This window comes from Eutrigla gurnardus (assembly GCF_963514095.1).
Source record: "Eutrigla gurnardus genome assembly, chromosome: 22".
NCBI lineage: Eukaryota > Metazoa > Chordata > Actinopteri > Perciformes > Triglidae > Eutrigla > Eutrigla gurnardus.
The window spans coordinates 14,077,550-14,099,606 of NC_139933.1; the positions used below are offsets into that span (position 1 = coordinate 14,077,550).

The window sequence follows — 22,057 nt, forward strand, 5'->3', positions numbered from 1 at the left end:
CTTTTTACTTGTAAAATGTGTGAAAATACTAACTCTCTGCACTGGTTATTAAAGGAGCCTCTGATACACGGGAGCAGGCTGGACGTTTGTAGCTTGACGCCCGGGCTGGTGACAAAGCTGTCCAACTCAAAGACTGTGAGCCTGCAGCAGCTGGTGGAGGCTGCAGGGCCGGAGCTGACAGGGGCCGGGGCCCTGGGCCACATCCTGGGCATCCTCTCTGTCAGGGTGGCCCAGAAGCTGCTGGAGCTCTGGAGGCACAAGCTCTGTGGGATGGAGAGGAACCTCCTCATACAGTTTGGTCAGGGAGAGGTCATGCCAGACCCCACGGACCCTTTCCCTGAGATCTACCTGAGCCCAGAGTTTGGAGAAGAGACTGGACCCCTATTAACTGTCACTAGCCCGGGCAAGCTCAGCCTGCACAGAGCCGACAAGGCAACGCTGTATACCAACATTGTCAAATCAGTCAACGGGAAAGGACTGAAAAGTAGGCCCCCCACAGCTTGGAGCAACAGAGCGGGGTGGGACGGGGCCTGCCCGCAGTGGAGGGTTTTATACAAGCCTCCCCTTAAAAAACGGACAGCTGACCTCCAGTGGAGGGTACTTCATGGTGCCATCGCCTCAAATGCCTTTGTCTCAGTTTTAAATCCTGCTGTTTCAAACCAATGTCCTTTCTGTGGCCTAAGAGAGACAGTTTTCCATGTTTTTACTGAATGCCTGAGAATCACAAGCTTTTCTTTCTTTTTTAACGTTGGTTTTTAGCTCTTTTAATGTGTTTTTTTCAGAGAGAGTTTTTATTTTTGGTGCAGGATAGAAAAAGACAGATTGTGTCAAATGGCAGCTGATAAACTTCCTATTAGGAGAAGCAAAAATGGCAGTCTACATCAGTCGGAGAAAAAAGGTAGAAGAAAGAGCGGGGCATGAGGCCCTTCCTGTGTTTCTCTGTAACATTAAGTCAAGAATATGTCTAGAGTTTAAGTTTTATGAGACCATTGGGGATGTGGAAAATTTTAAACGGCGGTGGTGCTTCGGTGATTTTATCTGCTCAGTCAAAAATGATGATTTAGTATTTGTACAGTTTTTGATCAGATAAACTCCTCTTTTTATTAACCTTATGCACAAATAGCACTTTATTGATGCATTGCATTTTCTCTGTTGAGATATTGATGAATATTGTATGTATATGTATATATGAATATTGTAAATAAAGTGTTTTTTGTAAAAATCTCTCTCTCTCTCTCTCTCTCTCTCTCTCTCTCTGACACACACACACACACACACACACACACACACACTTCCTTGTTCCCTCCCCTTCAGATCTACTGTGTGTGGACGGGTGTAACCAACATGGCGGTGAAGTGCAGCAGCTGACAGGCCACCTTCACTGCACACACACAGTGTTGTTGAGATCAGACCTCAGACCAGTTTCACTTCTCACTAAGTGAAACTCAGACAGTCGTCGTCGCTGAGAGGTGAAATGGCGCAGAAAGGAGTTCAGCTGGACCGGGAAACCTTCTCTTGTTCCATCTGTCTGGATCTACTGAAGGATCCGGTGATTATTCCCTGTGGACACAACTACTGCATGAAGTGTATTGGAAGCTTCTGGGATGAGAAGGAGATCTACAGCTGCCCTCAGTGTAGACAGACCTTCATACCGATGCCTGTCCTGCTGAAAAACACCATGTTGGCGGTTTTGGTGGAGGAGCTGAAGAAGACTGGACTCCAAGCTGCTCCTGCTGGTCTCTGCTATGCTGGACCTGAAGATGTGGCCTGTGATTCCTGCACTGGGAGGAAACTGAAAGCCCTCAAGTCCTGTCTGGTGTGTCTGGCCTCTTTCTGTGAGAAACACCTCCAGCCTCATCATGAATCAGCAGCATTTAAGAAACACAGGCTGGTGGAGCCCTCCAACAAGCTCCAGGAGAACATGTGCTCTCGTCACGATGAGGTGATGAAGATGTTCTGCCGTACTGATCAGCAGTCTATCTGTTATCTCTGCTCTGTGGACGAACATAAAGGCCACGACACAGTCTCAGCTGCAGCAGAAAGGACCGAGAGGCAGAGAGAGCTGGAGGGGAGTCGACTAAACATCCAGCAGAGAATCCAGGACAGAGACAAAGATGTGAAGCTGCTCCACCAGGAGGTGGAGGCCATCAACCACTCTGCTGATAAAGCAGTGGAGGACAGTGAGGAGATGTTCACTGAGCTGATCCGTCTCATGGAGAGAAGACGCTCTGACGTGAAGCAGCAGGTCAGATCCCAGCAGGAAACTGAAGTGAGTCGAGTCGGAGAGCTTCAGGAGAAGCTGCAGCAGGAGATCAGTGAGCTGAAGAGGAGAGACGCTGAGCTGGAGAAGCTCTCACACACAGAGGATCACAACCAGTTTCTACACGACTACCCGTCACTGTCACCACTCAGTGAGTCCACACACTCATCCAGCATCAACGCCCGTCCTCCTCGCCGCTACTTTGAGGACGTGACGGCGGCGCTGTCAGAAGTCAGAGATGGACTACACAGATGGACAAACGTCTCACTGGCGGGGACTGAAGTGGATGTTTCACTGCCACAACCAGAACCCAAGACCAGAGCTGGATTCTTGAAATATTCACGTGAAATCACACTGGATCCAAACACAGCAAACACATATCTGTTATTATCTGAGGGGAACAGAAAAGCAACAAGGAGTCAAAACCAGTCTTATTCTAGACACGCAGACCGATTCACTGGATGTTATCAGGTCCTGAGTAGAGAAAGTCTGACTGGCCGTTGTTACTGGGAGGTGGAGAGGAGAGGAGGTGGAGTTGGTGTAGCAGTCGCATACAAGAGTATCAGTAGAACAGGAGGCTGGCGTCAATGTATGTTTGGATACAATGACAAATCCTGGTCGTTATGTTGTTTCGACAACAGATATACGTTCATCTACAACTCAGTTGAAACTCCCGTCTCATGTCCTCCGTCCTCCAGAGTAGGAGTGTTCCTGGATCACAGAGCAGGTATTCTGTCCTTCTACAGCGTCTCTAAGACCATGACTCTCCTCCACAGAGTCCAGACCACGTTCACTGAGCCCCTCTATGCTGGACTTCATGTGAATCTTGGAGGCAGTGGTGAGTTCTGTCAACTCAACTAGACAGAAGGCATTTGAGAGTTGAATGACTTCACCTCCTTCTCCCTCCTCCTCCTCCTCTTGTCCTCTTCCCCTCCTCCGCCTCCTTCTCTCCTCTATTTGAATCTCTTTAAAAATGAAACTGTTTTGCTGATGTTTTCTTTTGAGAATGGTACACAGCTTGAAAATTCTACCATTTTTGTTCAAGTCCCTCCTTATTGTGCGTCTTGAAACAGTAACACCAGTAACACCAGTAACACCAGTAACACCAGTAACACCAGTAGATGTAGAACACAGCCCTCGTCAGACGGATTGACGAGGATTTCTTTGATTCAAGATTTTTGAATGTACGCTTGAGAGGTGTGTGTGTGTGTGTGTGTGTGTGTGTGTGTGTGTGCGGTTAAAAGGGAATTTAAGACACTTTGTTGAGCAGTGAATGTGTTTATTTGTGGGGGCTGAGTTTTATTCTGTTGATATTTTTAGTAACTGAGCAGCAGATCTTGTACTTGATGGTGTGAGCGGGAGGTGGACAAAATAACAGGAACAGCTGACGATCTAATGCGACCCAGAACAACAACAACACGCCTCAAATCTCATCATCAGCTTCACAGGAAGCGATCGCTCCGGGTTTAGTTACACTGCCAGGTGTGTTTGTTTTCTCCACCTCCTGTAAGACTCTTTGTTTGTTTTTGGGACGTCGATCACAGATGCTGAAAAGTTTTATTTTAAAGAGTTTTTTTATATGAATTATTGATGCTTATGTGATTATGATATTGAATATAAATGATTTCCGCCGAGCTTCGTCGTGTGTCTTTAACTCTCAGATTGGCGGTGCAGATGTTTCCTGGTTGTGGGTTTCATCACACGGGGTTTCCTTTCATCGGGTCCAGGTTTCATCACCTCCTGTGTCGTTAACCGAAGAGCTGATTTCTGAAGTTATTTTTGCAAGGATTTTGTTATTCTGAGGTTGATTGACTTTCCATGCATCACACACACTAACTGTCGGGCTCTTTATGTCCTTTTTGTAAATGTGAAAGGGTTTGTTTTTGCACACATGTAGCCTTGTTTCCTTTTTAATGGGGGACAGAATAAAACACTGGCTCTGCATTCAGTTTAACGTGTGGTATAAGTTAACACTTTATAGATTTTATATTTGCTTTCCCACGTGCAATGTAGAGAATTTGTCCACAAACGTTCTTGGTTCTCCAGCGTCGGTGTGTTTCAGTAACACGTAGCCAAATAAATAACTTGTTTTGCACTTCTCTCAGAAGCATCGGAGCTCTAGTTGGACGTTTGTGACACCGAGAATCCCAAACCGTCCTCCTGAAAGTGGAGCAGGTTTTTTTTAATTTTATTTTCCTGGTGGTGGTATGAAAAAAAAAAGAAAAGAAATTGCACTATTTCTGGGAAGTTTTCTAACCTTTCTTTATATTATGCAATCTTTGTAAGATCATCTGTGCACTGATTTTATTGTTTACAGACTGTGGTTTAGCTGTGTGCTGTATTTTCCTCCTGTATCAGCCCACGTCTGGATGGACACTGATGAACTCTGCGGTCTCTTAATGACCTTTTCATGAATAAACGTTAATCCAAATGATTGTTTTCTCTCTCTTTTTTCTTTGATATCCAGATACTGATCTGACTCGCCCAGTTCTCATGGTCACTTTGTGGATTGACGGCGGATAATAAACGAGTGACATTTCACAAGTTGGGCAAAAATAGAAGTTGACACAAGGAAACCAGTAGTGGGAGAAGTATTCACACATGTACACAAGTGTTACATTGTAAAATACTAAGTTATACATTCAAAGTGCAAAAGTATCAGCATCAAAATATTCTTAAAAGTACAAAATAACCCATTTCCAGCTGTTAATGGTGGAGCTAGTTCTTAGTTCTGGGTTCTTATCGTGTCCCGTCTTGATTAGATTTCGCTGCGTAGTTCCAAGATTTTTAATTCAACTCAGAGACTTCCAAGTTTCTTGACCAGAATCCATCCATCCATCCATTTTCTACCGCTTATCCTGTATTCAGGGTCACGGGGGGGCTGGAGCCGATCCCAGCTGTCATTGGGCGAAGGCAGGGTACACCCTGGACAGGACGCCAGTTGACCAGAAACGATAACTCTAATTAGTGTCCTCCTTAATACGTGATATCCATGAGTTTGTCGTCTTATATTCTTAAGAAGCTCCCTTATTCATATCAAAACACACACTCACCACTATCATCATTGTAAGTCGGTTATACTTCTTGTGTGTTTATATTAAGACCACTTCCTTTACTCACTTGGTTTAATCTTTAAGTTAGTCAATAAATACACATTAATCATTAAGTCGTTGTCCGTGTATATTTCTTCTGAGCAGAATACAAAGATCCCTATTTCACAGCTTATGATCTGAAGAGTGAGATTGATTTATTGAAATGATATTGATTGGTTCCTAACTGATTAATAGTGGTCATCAGAGTCATTAAATTAAACTTTGTAAATTCCTGTTGACCAACAGGTGGTGCCCCGATTCTAATAGCAGACAGTGGAATCTACAAAGTCTTATTTTCTTTGCTGCCCGTATTTTACAAGTACACTGCCTTGAAAAAGTATTCATACCCCTTGAACTTTTTCACATTTTGTCACTCTACAACCACAAACTTAAATGTATTTTATTGAGATTTTATGTGATAGACCAACACAAAGTAACACATAATTGTGAAGTGGAAGGAAAATGATACATGGTTTACAAAAATTTAAGCAAATAAAAATCTGAAAAGTGTGGTGTGCATTTGTATTCAGCCCCCCTGTGTCAATACTTTGTAGAGCCACCTTTCGCTGCAATTACAGCTGCAAGTCTTTTGGGGTATGTCTCTACCAGCTTTGCACATCTAGAGACTGACATTTTTGCCCATTCTTCTTTGCAAAATAGCTCAAGCTCAGCCAGATTGGATGGAGAGCGTTTGTGAACAGAAACTTTCAAGTCTTGCCACAGTTGCTCAATTGGATTTAGGTCTGGACTTTGACTGGGCCATTCTAACACATGAATATTCTTTGTTTTAAACCATTCCATTGTAGCTCTGGCTGTATGTTTAGGGTCATTGTCTTGCTGGAAGGTGAATCTCCTTCCCAGTCTCAAGTCTTTTGCAGCCTCCAACAGGTTTTCTTCCAGGATTGCCCTGTATTTAGCTCCATCCATCCTCCCATCAACTCTGACCAGCTTCCCTGGCCCTGCTGAAGAAAAGCATCCCCACAGCATGAGGCTGCCACCACCATGTTTCACAGTGGGGATGGTGTGTTCAGGGTGATGAGCAGTGTTACTTTTCCACCACACATAGCGCTTTGCATTCAGGCCAAAAAGTTCTACTTTGGTCTCGTCTGACCAGAGCACCTTCTTCCACATGTTTGCTGTGTCCCCAACATGGCTTGTGGCGGGACTTCTTATGTCTGTTTTTCAACAATGGCTTTCTTCTTGCTACTCTTCCATAAAGGCCAGATTTGTGGAGTACATGACTAATAGTTGTCCTGTGGACAGATTCTCCCACCTGAACTGTGGATTTCTGCAACTCCTCCAGAGTGAACATGGGCCTCTTGGCAGCTTCTCTCACCAGTGCTCTCCTCGCTGAGTCTGTCAGTTTAGGTGGACGGCCATGTCTTGGTAGGTTAGCAGTTGTGGCATACTTCTTCCATTTTTGGATGATGGATTGAACAGTGCTCCTTGAGATGTTCAAAGCTTTGGATATTTTTTTATAACCTAACCCTGCTTTAAACTTCTCCACAACTTTTTCCCTGACCTGTCTGGTGAGTTCCTTGGTCTTCATGATGCTCTTTGGTGACTAGTGTTCTCTAACAAAGCACTGAGGCCTTCACAGAACAGTTGTATTAATACTGATACTAAATTAGACACAGGTGGACTCTATTAACTAATTAGGTGACTTCTGAAGGCAACTGATTGGACTGCATTTTATTTAGGGGTATCAGAATAGAGGGGGCTGAATACAAATGCACACCACACTTTTCAGATTTTTATTTGCTTACATTTTTGTTAACCATGTATCATTTTCGTTCCACTTCACAATTATGTGTTACTTTGTGTTGGTCTATCACATAAAATCTCAATAAAATACATTTAAGTTTGTGGTTGTAGAGTGACAAAATGTGAAAAAGTTCAAGGGGTATGAATACTTTTTCAAGGCAGTGTAACATGTTGATGGAACAAAGTCCAAGTGCTGCTCCCCTCTCTCTCTCTCTCTCTCTCTCTCTCTCTCTCTCTCTCTCTCTCTCTCTCTCTCTCTCTCTCTCTCACACACACACACACACTTCCTTGTTCCCTCCCCTTCAGATCTACTGTGTGTGGACGGGTGTAACCAACATGGCGGTGAAGTGCAGCAGCTGACAGGCCACCTTCACTGCACACACACAGTGTTGTTGAGATCAGACCTCAGACCAGTTTCACTTCTCACTAAGTGAAACTCAGACAGTCGTCGTCGCTGAGAGGTGAAATGGCGCAGAAAGGAGTTCAGCTGGACCGGGAAACCTTCTCTTGTTCCATCTGTCTGGATCTACTGAAGGATCCGGTGATTATTCCCTGTGGACACAACTACTGCATGAAGTGTATTGGAAGCTTCTGGGATGAGAAGGAGATCTACAGCTGCCCTCAGTGTAGACAGACCTTCATACCGAGGCCTGTCCTGCTGAAAAACACCATGTTGGCGGTTTTGGTGGAGGAGCTGAAGAAGACTGGACTCCAAGCTGCTCCTGCTGGTCTCTGCTATGCTGGACCTGAAGATGTGGCCTGTGATTCCTGCACTGGGAGGAAACTGAAAGCCCTCAAGTCCTGTCTGGTGTGTCTGGCCTCTTACTGTGAGAAACACCTCCAGCCTCATCATGAATCAGCAGCATTTAAGAAACACCGGCTGGTGGAGCCCTCCAACAACCTCCAGGAGAACATGTGCTCTCGTCATGATGAGGTGATGAAGATGTTCTGTCGTACTGATCAGCAGTCTATCTGTTATCTCTGCCCTGTGGACGAACATAAAGGCCACGACACAGTCTCAGCTGCAGCAGAAAGGACCGAGAGGCAGAGAGAGCTGGAGGGGAGTCGACTAAACATCCAGCAGAGAATCCAGGACAGAGACAAAAATGTGAAGCTGCTCCACCAGGAGGTGGAGGCCATCAACCACTCTGCTGATAAAGCAGTGGAGGACAGTGAGGAGATGTTCACGGACCTGATCCGTCTCATGGAGAGAAGACGCTCTGACGTGAAGCAGCAGGTCAGATCCCAGCAGGAAACTGAAGTGAGTCGAGTCGGAGAGCTTCAGGAGAAGCTGCAGCAGGAGATCAGTGAGCTGAAGAGGAGAGACGCTGAGCTGGAGAAGCTCTCACACACAGAGGATCACAACCAGTTTCTACACGACTACCCGTCACTGTCACCACTCAGTGAGTCCACACACTCATCCAGCATCAACGCCCGTCCTCCTCGCCGCTACTTTGAGGACGTGACGGCGGCGCTGTCAGAAGTCAGAGATGGACTACAGGAAGTTCTGACACACAGATGGACAAACGTCTCACTGGCAGGGACTGAAGTGGATGTTTCACTGCCACAACCAGAACCCAAGACCAGAGCTGGATTCTTGAAATATTCACGTGAAATCACACTGGATCCAAACACAGCACACACATATCTGTTATTATCTGAGGGGAACAGAAAAGCAACATTAATGACTCAACAGCAGTCTTATTCTAGTCACCCAGACAGATTCACTGGAAGATCTCAGGTCCTGAGTAGAGAAAGTCTGACTGGCCGTTGTTACTGGGAGGTGGAGGTGGAGAGGAGAGGAGGTGGAGTTGATGTAGCAGTCGCATACAAGAGTATCAGTAGAACAGGAGACTGGCGTCAATGTACGTTTGGATACAATGACAAATCCTGGTCGTTATATTTTATCAACAACAGATATAAGTTCTTCTACAACTTAGTTGAAACTCCCGTCTCAGGTCCTCCGTCCTCCAGAGTAGGAGTGTTCCTGGATCACAGAGCAGGTATTCTGTCCTTCTACAGCGTCTCTAAGACCATGACTCTCCTCCACAGAGTCCAGACCACGTTCACTGAGCCCCTCTATGCTGGACTTTGTGTTAATATGGCAGGCAGTGGTGAGTTCTGTCAACTCAACTGGACAGAAGGCATTTAAGAGTTGAATGACTTCACCTCCTTCTTCTTCTCCTCTCCGCCTCCTTCTCTCCTCTATTTGAATCCCTTTAAAAATGTAACTGTTTTGCTGATGTTTTCTTTCCAGAATGGTACACAGCTTGAAAATGTTACATTTTACAAGTCCCTCCTTATTGTGGGTCTTGAAAGAGTAACACCAGTAACACCAGTAACACCAGTAACACCAGTAACACCAGTACATGTAGCACACGGCCCTCGTCAGACGTGGAGCTCGAGGTCGCTTCAGACGGATCGACGAGGATTTCTTTGATTCAAGATTTTTGAATGTACGCTTGAGAGGTGTGTGTGTGTGTGTGTGTGTGTGTGTGTATATGTGTGTATATGTGTGCGTGTGTGTGTGTGTGTGTGTGTGTGTGTGTGTGTGTGTGTGTGTGTGTGTGTAGGTGTGTGTGTGTGTGTGTGTGTGTGTGTGTGTGTGTGTGTAGGTGTGTGTGTGTGTGTGTGTGTGTGTGTGTGTGTGTGTGTGTGGTTAAAAGGGAATTTAAGACACTTTGTTGAGCAGTGAACGTGTTTATTTGTGGGGGCTGAGTTTTATTCTGTTGATATTTTTAGTAACTGAGCAGCAGATCTTGTACTTGATGGTGTGAGCGGGAGGTGGACAAAATAACAGGAACAGCTGACGATCTAATGCGACCCAGAACAACAACAACACGCCTCAAATCTCATCATCAGCTTCACAGGAAGCGATCGCTCCGGGTTTAGTTACACTGCCAGGTGTGTTTGTTTTCTCCACCTCCTGTAAGACTCTTTGTTTGTTTTTGGGACGTCGATCACAGATGCTGAAAAGTTTTATTTTAAAGAGGTTTTTTTATATGAATTATTGATGCTTATGTGATTATGATATTGAATATAAATGATTTCCGCCGAGCTTCGTCGTGTGTCTTTAACTCTCAGATTGGCGGTGCAGATGTTTCCTGGTTGTGGGTTTCATCACACGGGGTTTCCTTTCATCGGGTCCAGGTTTCATCACCTCCTGTGTCGTTAACCGAAGAGCTGATTTCTGAAGTTATTTTTGCAAGGATTTTGTTATTCTGATGTTGATTGACTTTCCATGCATCACACACACTAACTGTCGGGCTCTTTATGTCCTTTTTGTAAATGTGAAAGGGTTTGTTTTTGCACACATGTAGCCTTGTTTCCTTTTTAATGGGGGACAGAATAAAACACTGGCTCTGCATTCAGTTTAACGTGTGGTATAAGTTAACACTTTGTAGATTTTATATTTGCTTTCCCACGTGCAATGTAGAGAATTTGTCCACAAACGTTCTTGGTTCTCCAGCGTCGGTGTGTTTCAGTAACACGTAGCCAGATAAATAACTTCTTTTGCACTTCTCTCAGAAGCATCGGAGCTCTAGTTGGACGTTTGTGACACCGAGAATCCCAAACCGTCCTCCTGAAAGTGGAGCAGGTTTTTTTTAATTTTGTTTTATCATAGAACAAGTAATAGCCGTTTGTGTGATGGACATTCATGCACCTTTGTTTCCCAGTGAGCAGCAAAGCGCTGTAATGCTTCAGAGCTCCACCTACGTGTGACTCACCTGACACACACCAGGAAATACACCTCACCGAGGGACCATGAGACTCGCTTTCAGACCGACTCTAGACTTCCACTGACAAAGGAGCCTCACAAAGGAATGCTGGGAATTCCAGGATATCTGGACCAACGCCACGAACAGCAGCAGCCGACTTCACAAGCGTTTAGCTAGAAGTGAAAGTGAGTTTGGGGGGGAAGCTTTCCAGAGGAAGGAGTGACACTATCTCCTGTCTGCCGGCTGTGTTTTCGGCTTCGGAGGGAAATGGCTTCTAGATCAGAGGAGGATTTCTGCTGCCCTGCCTGCCACGACATCTTCAAAGACCCAGTCCTCCTGTTGTGCAGCCACAGCTTCTGTAGAGCCTGTCTGCAGAGCTGGTGGACGGTGAAGAAACTCCAGGATTGTCCGGTTTGTCGGACGGTATCTCGATGCAGCGATCCGCCTCGTAACCTGGCGTTGAGGAACCTGTGTGAGACCTTTTTACAAGCGAGGGGTCAGACGACCTCGTCGGGGTCGGGGACGCTCTGCCCTCTGCACTCGGAGAAGCTGAAGCTCTTCTGTCTGGACCATCAGCAGCCGGTGTGCGTCGTCTGCCGGGACAGCAAAATCCACACGGACCACAGGTTCAGACCCGTCGAGGAAGCTGCACAGGATCACAGGGAGGAGCTGCAGAAGTCCCTGAAGGACCTTCAGGACAAGTTGAAGGTTTTCAACGAGGTTCAAACAAACTTAAATCAAATAGAGCAACACATGAAGGTCCAGGCTCGACGCACAGAGACGCGGATTAAAGAAGAGTTTGAGAAGCTTCATCAATTTCTGGAAGAGGAAGAGGAGGCCAGGGTGGCTGCACTGAGGGAGGAAGAGGAGCAGAAGAGCCAGGTGATGAAGGAGAAGATGGAGGCTCTGAGCAGAGAGATAGCAGATCTCTCAGACACGTTCAGAACCACGGAGGAGCAGCTGAGAGCCGAGGACGTGTCATTCCTGCACAACTACAAGGCGGCGTTGGAACGAATCCAGCGCCGCCCCCTGCTGGAGGATCCGCAGCCACTCTTCGGGTCTCTGATCGACGTGGTGAAACATCTGGGCAACCTGACCTTCAGCATCTGGGACAAGATGAAGGACATGGTCTCCTACAGCCCCGTGATTCTGGACCCGAACACCGCCAATCCAGAACTGGTCCTGTCGGAAGATCTGACCAGCGTGAGACACGGTAAGATCCAGCAGCTCCCCGAGAACCCGGAGAGGTTTGCGTACTGGGATTCCGTCCTGGGCTCGGGGTTCGACTCGGGGACTCACAGCTGGGACGTGGAAGTGGGAGACAACAAAGACTGGGAGCTGGGGGTGATAGCGGAGTCGGTTTGTAGGAAAGGATTCGTGGGGTCTACGGTGTGGAGCTTAGACTTCAATGACGTTGTCTACAGAGCGTACTCCCCGGCAGATAAATACACCGATCTGCCCCTCAGGGAGAAGCTCCAGAAGATCAGAGTTCAACTGGACTGGGACAAAGGAGAGCTGTCGTTTTCTGATCCAGATACCAACATACACATACACACCTCCACACACACGTTCACCGAGAAACTGTGTCCGTACCTCTGCACCAGGACGGCCCTCACTCTGAAGATACTGCCTCTAAAGGTCTCTGTAACAGTGCAAAATTAATTTGTGAGATGGCAATAGACAATACTTTGCACTGCAATTATATAATGGATGGTGGTCTGGATTCATCTAGTATCATGTCACGGCATTCCATTTGAGTACATGATCTACATTTGTCAGTCTGACGGTTGCAATGATTTCCAGTAGTCTTTTTCTAACTCCAAGTGTTCGTGATGAATCCTTTTTATTTCAGAATATCTTTATAAACTCTGTATAGACGGTGGGACTTGTGGTTTTTGTCAACAGCCAAGCACTTTCTAATAGAAGTTCTCAGCTTGTTTCTAGATTGTAATGGTAACACAATGTCTCTGCGTTGTCAGAACTGTCAACACTTAGAATGTGTTTGTCTGTTTGCTTTGCCTTTTTATAGTTTAGCATTTTCTGTTTTTCTAGATAGGAAGAGTAATAATAGCAGATGTCATCATTTGACAGTTTCATTTTATTATTCTTTCCAAAGGGCCGTCAGTACAACAGATCCATCACAACCCCCCTCCCCCCAGCTCTTTGAACAATAAATCTTTATTTCATCAAGTTTGTTGACAATAAGTGTTGCTTTTTAACTAGAGTCACATAAAACAATGAAATGATAAAGGAATAGTATGCACAACAACACAATTAACCATTTATACAGAAAACAATACAATAAATGCAACATCAACAATTAACCACACAAAAAAACACCAACATGTCTTTAATATGAAGTGTTTCTGTTTAAAATGTTATCACCACTACACAGTTTGTTTATTCCAGCTCTGAGCAACTCCTTCATTTTCTTTGTGCATCGCATTGTGAGAAACCAGTGAATATGAACGGCAGCTAAACATTTGGATATCTAGTATGCATGCGGTCTGCATACTTCTCCAGTGTGAGCACACTTCATACTCAGAATAGCACCTTTGTGTGCATTATTATATTATTATATTACTTTTGGCTGCTCAAAGAGGTAAAATGATCTAATAACTGACAACACAGGTAACAGGTTTTTTTCTCGTTCCTGTCCTGTCGTGGAAACACTGTTTCTCAAGCTCTTATGATGCATTACTATAGTTGAGGCTGGAAGAATGGAGGTCGATGATTGGAGGACCAGATCTGATGGGGCGGGCCTGTGCAGTTCTCAGTGTCCAACACTGGGTGCTGCTGTTCGTCCTCCTCCTGCTGTTCCTCCTCCTCCTCCTACTGCTGCTCCTCCCCCTCCTACTGCTGCTCCTCCCCCTCCTCCTACTGCTCCTCCTCCTCCTCCTCCTGCTGTTCCTCCTCCTCCTCCTGCTACAGTGGTGTTCAAGGAAACCTCGAGGTGTGACGTGGAAGGCAGAATGGCACGCAGGTACTGTGGTTTGCAACAAGTGACACGGTGAGAACAGACTGTCAGCTTCCAGCAGAAGCGACGATAAGATGTAGCACATCATCACTTGTGAAGAAGGAGGAGGAGGAGGAGGAGGAGGAGGAGGAGAAGGAGGAGTTTCTCTTTTTTTGTTGTGTTGTTGGAGGATGTTGTTGACGTTCTTGTGAATGAGCACCAGTGTTTATTAGCATGGAAATCTGAGAACTCGCTCCAGCTATTGTATGTCAAATTGAAATATTGTTATTAGAATATTCATAATTCTATAATTACACAATAAATATAATACAATCATGATATATATGGTATTGATTTAAATCTGGTGTGGCTCCACAGAGGAGCCTGCGGTTCGTGTCCATCCTGGGGGCAGGACTCCTGTGTGGGACAGCGCTGGCATCACCATCCCTGAGGGAGTGGGCTTACTGGGAGAGTCGTGGAGAGGTGAGCCGAGCCTTCCTCACCTCATCCTTCATCATCGGGGTCTCTTTGACTTTCAGGTTCATCCTAATGTTCGTAGTGGATCAGATCGGAAGTTTCTCTCAGACCAGGCGACTCGATTGTCCAACAGTGTGGGCATCACGGCCACTTTGGGGCTGGTTATTCACGTTGCAGGTAACTTATACAGCATTTATTATACTGCTTTATTGTATGTTTTCATGAAGCCAACAATGCCCTGGAGTTCGTTTCCTCATGTGATCTCATGTGATTTGTTCCAAGTGCCCTACTTTTCCTCACACACCCGTTCTTTGTGAAAAACTTGGCGTGCAGACAGACACATCAAATGACTCTCATCCACCAGTTTGATGTAAATGTAGTTTATTTAGATTGTTGAGCCCATGAATCTGATTGTTGGTGTTTGCATTGTAGCTGATGGATTCGCTGTGGGTGCAGCTGTGGCCACGGGTCAAGTGACGGTGCAAGTTGTAGTATTTTTAGCAGTGATGCTACACAAGGTGAGTTTCCCTGACAGAACATTTCATTGAAGGATGTATAGAAGTATGTAAGGAGATGGAATAGAGATGGTCTCTTATCTATAGGCGCCTGCAGCTTTTGGTTTGGTCTCTTTTTGGATGCATGCTGGCCTTGAAAAGACATACATTCAGGGACATTTGTTGGCCTTTTCAGCTGCAGCACCTCTACTTGCCGTCCCCACTTACTTCATATTACACACAGTAAGAAAGCACCCTTCAGCCATCTTGGGTCTTTTTTCCTCCAGTTTCAACTTGGGCGTTATTTGATCCGTTGTGTTTGCGTCTGCAGTCTGGCTGCTCGTCTCAGAACCAGCTCATTGCGACAGGTGTGGGGATGCTCTTCTCGGCCGGACTTTCCTCTACGTGGCCACGGTGCATGTTCTCCCCGAGGTCAGCAGCAGCAAGACGGGCCTTCCCCCCTCGGACCACGAGCAGCACACCGGGGCCGAGGCCCACCACCGGCGACACCTGGGGCTCCTGGAGAGCCTCACTCTGGTCCTCGGGGTCGGGATCCCCATGCTGCTGGCCCTTGGGCTGCATGATGACTGATTGAATCATTAAAGAATCATCTAAAAGAATCATATCTGCCAAATATTGTACACATCTGTGGTTTCCAAGCAGGTACTCCCAGTTGCAGATGCTTCATTGAATCTTTGCCTATGACACTTCAGGAACCTCTCTATTTGTCGGTTCCCTCTTTGTAGTTTACGGGAAGTAAAACCATGTTTGCTCATTCTGCGTAGTGTTCCGCTCTTTTTAGTTGATTTCTTATTTGCACACACAACACATGCTTTGAGGTAAAGTAGACAACCACCAGTGTGAATTACAGATATGGACACAAAAAGGTATTTTACAATTTATTTAATTTACAGATTCATTTACAAAATATACAATATACAATTAATTTACAAAAATATATAAACAGAAAAAACAAGTGGCTAGAACTGCTCTGCCAGCTGAAATGCCAACTCTTCTAAGTTTTCAAAGCCTAAATTCTGGATTTCCTCCAAGAATGCGAACTCTGCACATAAGTCAGAGGAGAGGCAGGGGAGCTCAGTCACAGGTGTGTAGGAGGTGGAGGGCTCAGTCACAGGTGTGTAGGAGGTGGAGGGCTCAGTCACAGGTGTGTAGGAGGTGGAGGGCTCAGTCACAGGTGTGTAGGAGGTGGAGGGCTCAGTCACAGGTGTGTAGGAGGTGGAGGGCTCAGTTACAGGTGTGTAGGAGGTTGGAGGGCTCCTCCACACCGTTTTGCTGTGGGAGCACACGCTGCTTCTTGGCTGGCTTGGTCTCCTCCCCAGATGCAGAAGCTGCAACAAACAAAAGCACTGATCAATCCACTAAGACTTGTTAACACGTGTAAAAGGTGCTGCTTCCTATTCTCTCCATTCTGAACGTTCTAACATCGTCCAACATGATCCCTCATTGAGTTTACTTCCTATTTGACATCCACAGACATATTGACTTACCTTCAGCCTTTCTGACAGCGTTGCTCCTTTCCCTCTTCCTCTTTTTGCCCTACACAAAAAACCAAAACATTAGACTTTGGATCACCATGAGCCGATACAAACATAAGACTCGTTTCAGTGCCTTTTTGTTCACAATGATGAACGCAGAATGCAGAATGTACATACATAATTGTTGGTGGAGGACCAGTTTGGGTGGAGTTGTGCGTGGAGGCCCTTCTCCCTGTCTGCCTCTGCATAATATGTGGCCTGCTCCTCTCTGGAAAGCGACTTCCACTGTGGAGAGACGACAACACACTGTCAGCACACACCGCGACACACAACTACAGGTCGTATGAACACAAACGTATTAGCAGCTGTATTAATATGCACACGGAATCACATGAATGAGAGCCGGGGTCCCACAGACCCCCACGGTGCATCTGATCAAACACACTCACCCTCTGCCCCAGGAAACTGTTAACTGCAGAGCTCCCACGGCTCTGCAGTTCAGCGGTACAGTGTGGCCTCTGCTCCTTCATGAATATCATGAATGCGTTGGGCGGCTTCTTCACGTAAGGACGATCGTCCTGCTCGTCTGCACGCTTTCTCTTGCTGTGGAAAAACAGGGAAAGAAAAGAACAACTTTAGAGAGAGAACGTTAAAATGAGCAAGAATAATACAAGATTTCCTGTTCTGTGTCGTGCCATTAAAAAACGTCTGATAATAATATGAATGCAAATCATCTTGGTGGACAAATAACACCTGCAATCAGACAACAGCTGCAAGAAATTCAATATAAGGTGGATGTTGTACATTTTGACCAAGATGGACTTACTTTGATGATGATGGAGGAGGAGGAGGAGGAGGAGGAGGAGGAACGTAGCCGTACAGGACTTTTCCATTTCTACACACAGAGAGACGGAGACACGTTAGTTGTGTTAGGTGTGTGTGTGTGTGTGTGTGTGTGTGTGTGTGTGTGTGTGTGTGTTACTTACGCGACTCCAATAGGAGTCAGCCTCTTCAACACCTCATCACACAGATGCACCACTGGAAGGTTCAGCTGGAGACAAACACACACAGAGCAGCTGGTTAGACATCCTGACGGTTGTACTGGATTGTATTTGATTCATTTAAACATTAGCCTTATAGAAAACAAGGAGAGATGCAGTGCACCAGGTTTTAGCAAACTAGGTATTTTTAACCTCTAGTCCCTGCATGTTGGTGGAACAATACATTAATAACAATTTCATGTAAAATTAGTATAAAAACCTAAATCAGTTCATACATTGTTTATTCATCCTAACAAACACATTAATCTGAACTAAGACTGTACAGCCTCGTCTTCTAAATACTTCTAAAATGTGTTTTCTATTGGAGTTTGTACAGGACACAAATGATCCGTCTAATATCTTTTTGATGAAACGTTTGGTCTGTGGGATTTCAGAAAACAGTCAAAGAAATGCCCATCACACATTCACGTCTTCAAACTCCCTTTTTGGTCTGACCAGAGTCCAAAACCACAAAATGCTCATCTGTTTTTAATGCAACTCTTCTGCTAACTGTCCCTAACCTCTACTGGGTATCTTACCGGTGCCTGGCTATGTAGAGGAGGGGGTGGAGGAGAAGGAGGAGGAGAAGGAGGAGGAGAAGGAGGTGCTGTCAGGTTCATTTTTTATTCTGAATGCAACGTGTAACCTGTGACAAAGATGGACAAGAAGCTGACGTTGATCCTCTCTGATGTCAAATTTTATTTTAAGCGTAGGCTCATCTTCTTTGTTGTGCAGACATTGTTTTCTGTATTCCTCTGCAGCCTGCTCTGGGTCAACCATGCTTTTCCAGCCTGCAAAGAAAAATACAACAGGTGTTCAAAGTCACAATAGACAATAGTTACTTAGATCCTGCACAGGAAAACAGTAGGCCTGTAGAGCTTCTCTGTATCACTAACACAAGTTTGATTATGAGAGTCTGAATACAGAACAAGATAGATTACTTCTAACAGTTGTTGTTGCTGTCATTGCATCCTGTGCCTGACTCCCAATGGTGCATAACATCATTTTTAATGAAACTAAGCCGAAGTTAGGACGCTTCTGTTTTCAGTCACTATAATGTCTTACTTTTTGTCATTTGCATTGTCCTCCGCCAGTAGGAGTGTAATGTCATCGTCAATCTACAATGTTTGCCATTTGTTGGAACCAGATAGTCAGAATATGTATCTAACAACACTATGTCTGTGAGCCCATTTAGTCCACACATGTCTGTCACACATTCTTTAAAAATACACACCCTAATTACTTGCTGTATAACATAATTCTAACAAACAAATAAATAAATGCGTACCTAAATCTTTGTTGTTAACAGGTGTGGATAATGGAATGTCCTCTGTGGGCAAGGCAGCTGAGGCGCTGAATGTTGCATCAAATGAGGTCGAGGCACGACTGCAGCTCCCAGAAGCTATGCCAACATTATCCATGATCACAGGACAGCTTAATACAAATAAAGAAGGAAACACAAGAATGCACACTAATTTAGAATGGTTTTACACAGTGTTTAGCAGTTGCCATCAGCTGTCCAACCATGCACTGTGAAAGTTGTTATGTAACTCTTGGTTATCACCATTATTCAAAGTGTAATTACACCCAAAAATATATCAACCGACTCTATGTGACCTGTATTACCTTTCTCCACAAGTGCTGGCGTGGTACTCAATGACTGATGTGGGGACCTGCTCACCACAAACCGGACAGGTTCCCTAGGAGCCAAACAGTTATAATACAACACATAAATTAAAATGAACATGACAATTGTCCAGCAGGAGTTGCTGCAGCACTTACTGCACTCACCATCACAATTTTATTCTATCTGATTGTAAATCCACAAAGGTTTGATTGTTGTGTAGGCAGCTCAATATTCACATACCATTACCTATGTCACATATCATTACCTAAGCAAGTGTGTGTGGTTTGCAGTCTCTTTTGAGACAAGGTGGAAACAGAATTCAACAAGCAGGCAGATATGGAGCTGGAGTCAAAACCAAAAAAAAGAAAACAAGAACACCACACAAGTGGGGGTATGAATTGATAGGACTGTACTGATATCAAGACCATTATCAATTATGCTAACAAATTCAATTATTATTATTATTATTATTATTATTATTATTATTATTATTAATAAACGTTGTTTTCAGTAGTAATGAGCAAGTTAAATGTTAGTGGCGGTGCTGATATTCAGACACCTGAATCAATGTAGGGTCCAGTCTATCATTAAAATGTACTGCAGTATTTTCAGATGACTGACAAAGCAGTAACAACATCTGTTGTGAATGCAGTTAGCCATCTTGTTAATTGTTGTTGAAAATGAAAACCTGTATAGGCCTACTTTTTTCACCAACAGAAAAACCACAGGAATAGATGAAGAATCTCATTTGGAAGGCAAGTTGACAGAGGAATAGTTCTAAGTTCAATGTTATCCTTTTGCTGTCTCTAATAATGACACTACTCGTTTATTATAATCACAATCATGCCACTGCAATACAGTCCATAATAACTGCTAAGTATCCCTTTTTAAATCATCATGCAGCCATAATATGCACATAACCATAAGTAATACTTTTGTGCCATTGTTATGAAATGCAGCATTATGAAACTGAGAGTTCAGTGACAGCTTACCAGAGAAATAATCTCAGACTTCTCTTCATCAGAAACAATTTTCACATCAGATTCATGTTTCTTCAAGAGAAATTTAAAAACACCATCAGTGATACTTTTTAACATACATTTTTCAGTTGAATACAAGGTTACAGTAAAATACTTTTAGCCAATTGCAACATCGTTAATAAAGCGTTCCTTTTTTACATAGCCATAAGATAACTTACATCACCACAGGAATCAATGTGGTATTGTAGCAGTGGCAGGGGAACTGACTGTCCACATGACATGCATGCATGTTTGGGCATGTGTTGAAACTCCTCTGCGTCATAGGGCAGAGGAGTGGTGTCCATTCTCTCTTGTAGTGGGATGATGTAGATGACAATCTTCCCACCGTTCGAAGATGTTTTCAAAATGTTTGCTGTATAGCCCTCTGACCCCTGTGGCAGTGGGGTTATACGGCGTTGTCCACTGCCGCCTTTTGGAAAGATAACATTTTGTTAGAAGAAGTGCTCAATCTTCCATCAAAAGATACTTTTAGTATTCAATGTAAAACACCACCCCATATTCTGAATCTTTAACACAAACAAACCTGTAGCACTTCAACACGTGTATACTTTCGGTGAAGCATTTGAATGTACATGTAATTGTGAAAAAAGTTATAACCATATTATCCTTAAAGGTACTGTATAGTATACAACAAAGGCAAAGTAATCTTACCTGAAGCTTTTTGGAGGAGCCAGCCACCACACAGACTCCTCATTTTGGGATCATTTAGAAGTAGTGTACTGCTTATCTGTAAAAAGTTAGAAACTGTCATAGTGTGCACTGTATGATCTTGAATGTCTCTGACGGACTAACTTATCATGTTTCCAGAAATGGGTTAAGGTTAGTGGTAATTGATAACACAGAGTTGTACAGTTTGCTGAAGATATACGCCGATCAGGCATAATATTGTGGTGACTGTCAAGTAAAGTGAATATAAAGTGGCACCTGGTATTGGGTGTGGTATATTCGTGACAAAAAATGTTCAAAGTTGATGTGTTAGTAGCAGGAAAAATGGGCAAGCCTGAGAATTTGAGTTAGTATGACAAGGGCCAAATGTGTGATGTGATGACTAGATGACTGGGTCAGAGAATCTGGAAAAAGTACAGCTCTTGGTATCCCCAGTCTGCAGTGGTCAGTATCTATCAAGGAAGGAACTATGCTGAACTGATGACAGGGTCATAGGCAGCTAAGACTCACTGATACACGTGGGGAGTGAAGGCTGATCTACCAGACAAACTACTGTTGCTCAAATTGCTGGGGAGGTTAAGGCTGGTGTTAGAACAGTGTTAGAATAAACTGTGCATCCCAGTTTGTTGTGTATTTGATAGCAGTTGTGTATTTGATAGCAAAGGAGGACCAAAGGGGGAACATTATGACCACCTGCCGATATTAGGCAGGTGTCTGGTCTGCTCCAGCTCAGAGCAGCTGACAATAATCTCATTTAGTATGTTAAAAACCACAAAGCTGTGTGGCATAATGAAAGCTATTTCAATGCAGTACAACAAATATCACTGTTGATGTCATTACACATCAACCTCTACTTATTTCAAATTGATTTTTAAAAATGTCTTTAAAACTCACCTCTGTGTGGAGGGCATTGTCAGCTATATTGACAGTCCTTCTACCAAGACCTGCTTGGAGTAGGATTGCCTCATCTTTGGGGGTTCTGTCGGTGTTTTGTGACAGCAAGCAGAACTGTATCTCTGTGTACTTTCACACAGTGACACGGGGTGGATCTCCTCCTTTCCTTTTACGCTTCTGACCAGAGAACATGGATGGGAAGCACCTTGGATGAAGAGTAGACAGTTATTAATATGTGAAGTCTAAATATCCAACTTTAAAAAGAATGCCTCCCTGCTGAGGAGGCTCAGGCATCTTTTTCAAATGCATCCTGGACTCCTCCCTGGGGAGTTGTTAGGGGCATGCCCCACTGGGAGGAGACCCCGGGGAAGTCCCAGGACATGCTGGAGGGACTCTTTCACTCAGCTGGCCTGGGAATGCTTTTGGATCCTCGAGGCAGTCACTTACCTCTGCATCTCATGTTGCACGGTTGTTGGTCTGCCAGCTGCAGTCCCAGCTCCAATCCCTGCAGTCCCAGCTCCAATCCCTGCAG

At 44.6% G+C, this 22,057-nt stretch overlaps 2 protein-coding genes and 1 pseudogene across 3 annotated transcripts; all 3 read left to right on the forward strand.

Annotated features, from left to right (window-relative positions):
* Positions 1–1,474: 1,474 nt before the first annotated feature.
* On the forward strand, positions 1,475–9,512 carry LOC311008517 (uncharacterized protein; the record flags this gene model as incomplete). Its single annotated transcript, XM_084002209.1, has 3 exons — positions 1,475–3,098; positions 3,334–3,350; positions 7,571–9,512. 3 exons carry the CDS (start codon positions 1,475–1,477, stop codon positions 9,266–9,268), a joined length of 3,339 nt encoding a protein of 1,112 aa, XP_083858335.1. The 3' UTR covers positions 9,269–9,512.
* A 1,377-nt stretch (positions 9,513–10,889) lies between these two features.
* Positions 10,890–13,067, forward strand: LOC311032581 (nuclear factor 7, brain-like). Its single transcript, XM_084039482.1, has one exon. It carries the CDS (start codon positions 11,103–11,105, stop codon positions 12,495–12,497), a length of 1,395 nt encoding a protein of 464 aa, XP_083895608.1. The 5' UTR covers positions 10,890–11,102; the 3' UTR covers positions 12,498–13,067.
* A 268-nt stretch (positions 13,068–13,335) lies between these two features.
* LOC311008519 (zinc transporter ZIP9-like) lies at positions 13,336–15,353 on the forward strand (annotated as a pseudogene). The gene is made up of 5 exons: positions 13,336–13,359; positions 14,170–14,445; positions 14,701–14,786; positions 14,871–15,005; positions 15,094–15,353. The product of its transcript is annotated as a zinc transporter ZIP9-like (transcript).
* The last annotated feature ends 6,704 nt before the right edge of the window (positions 15,354–22,057 follow it).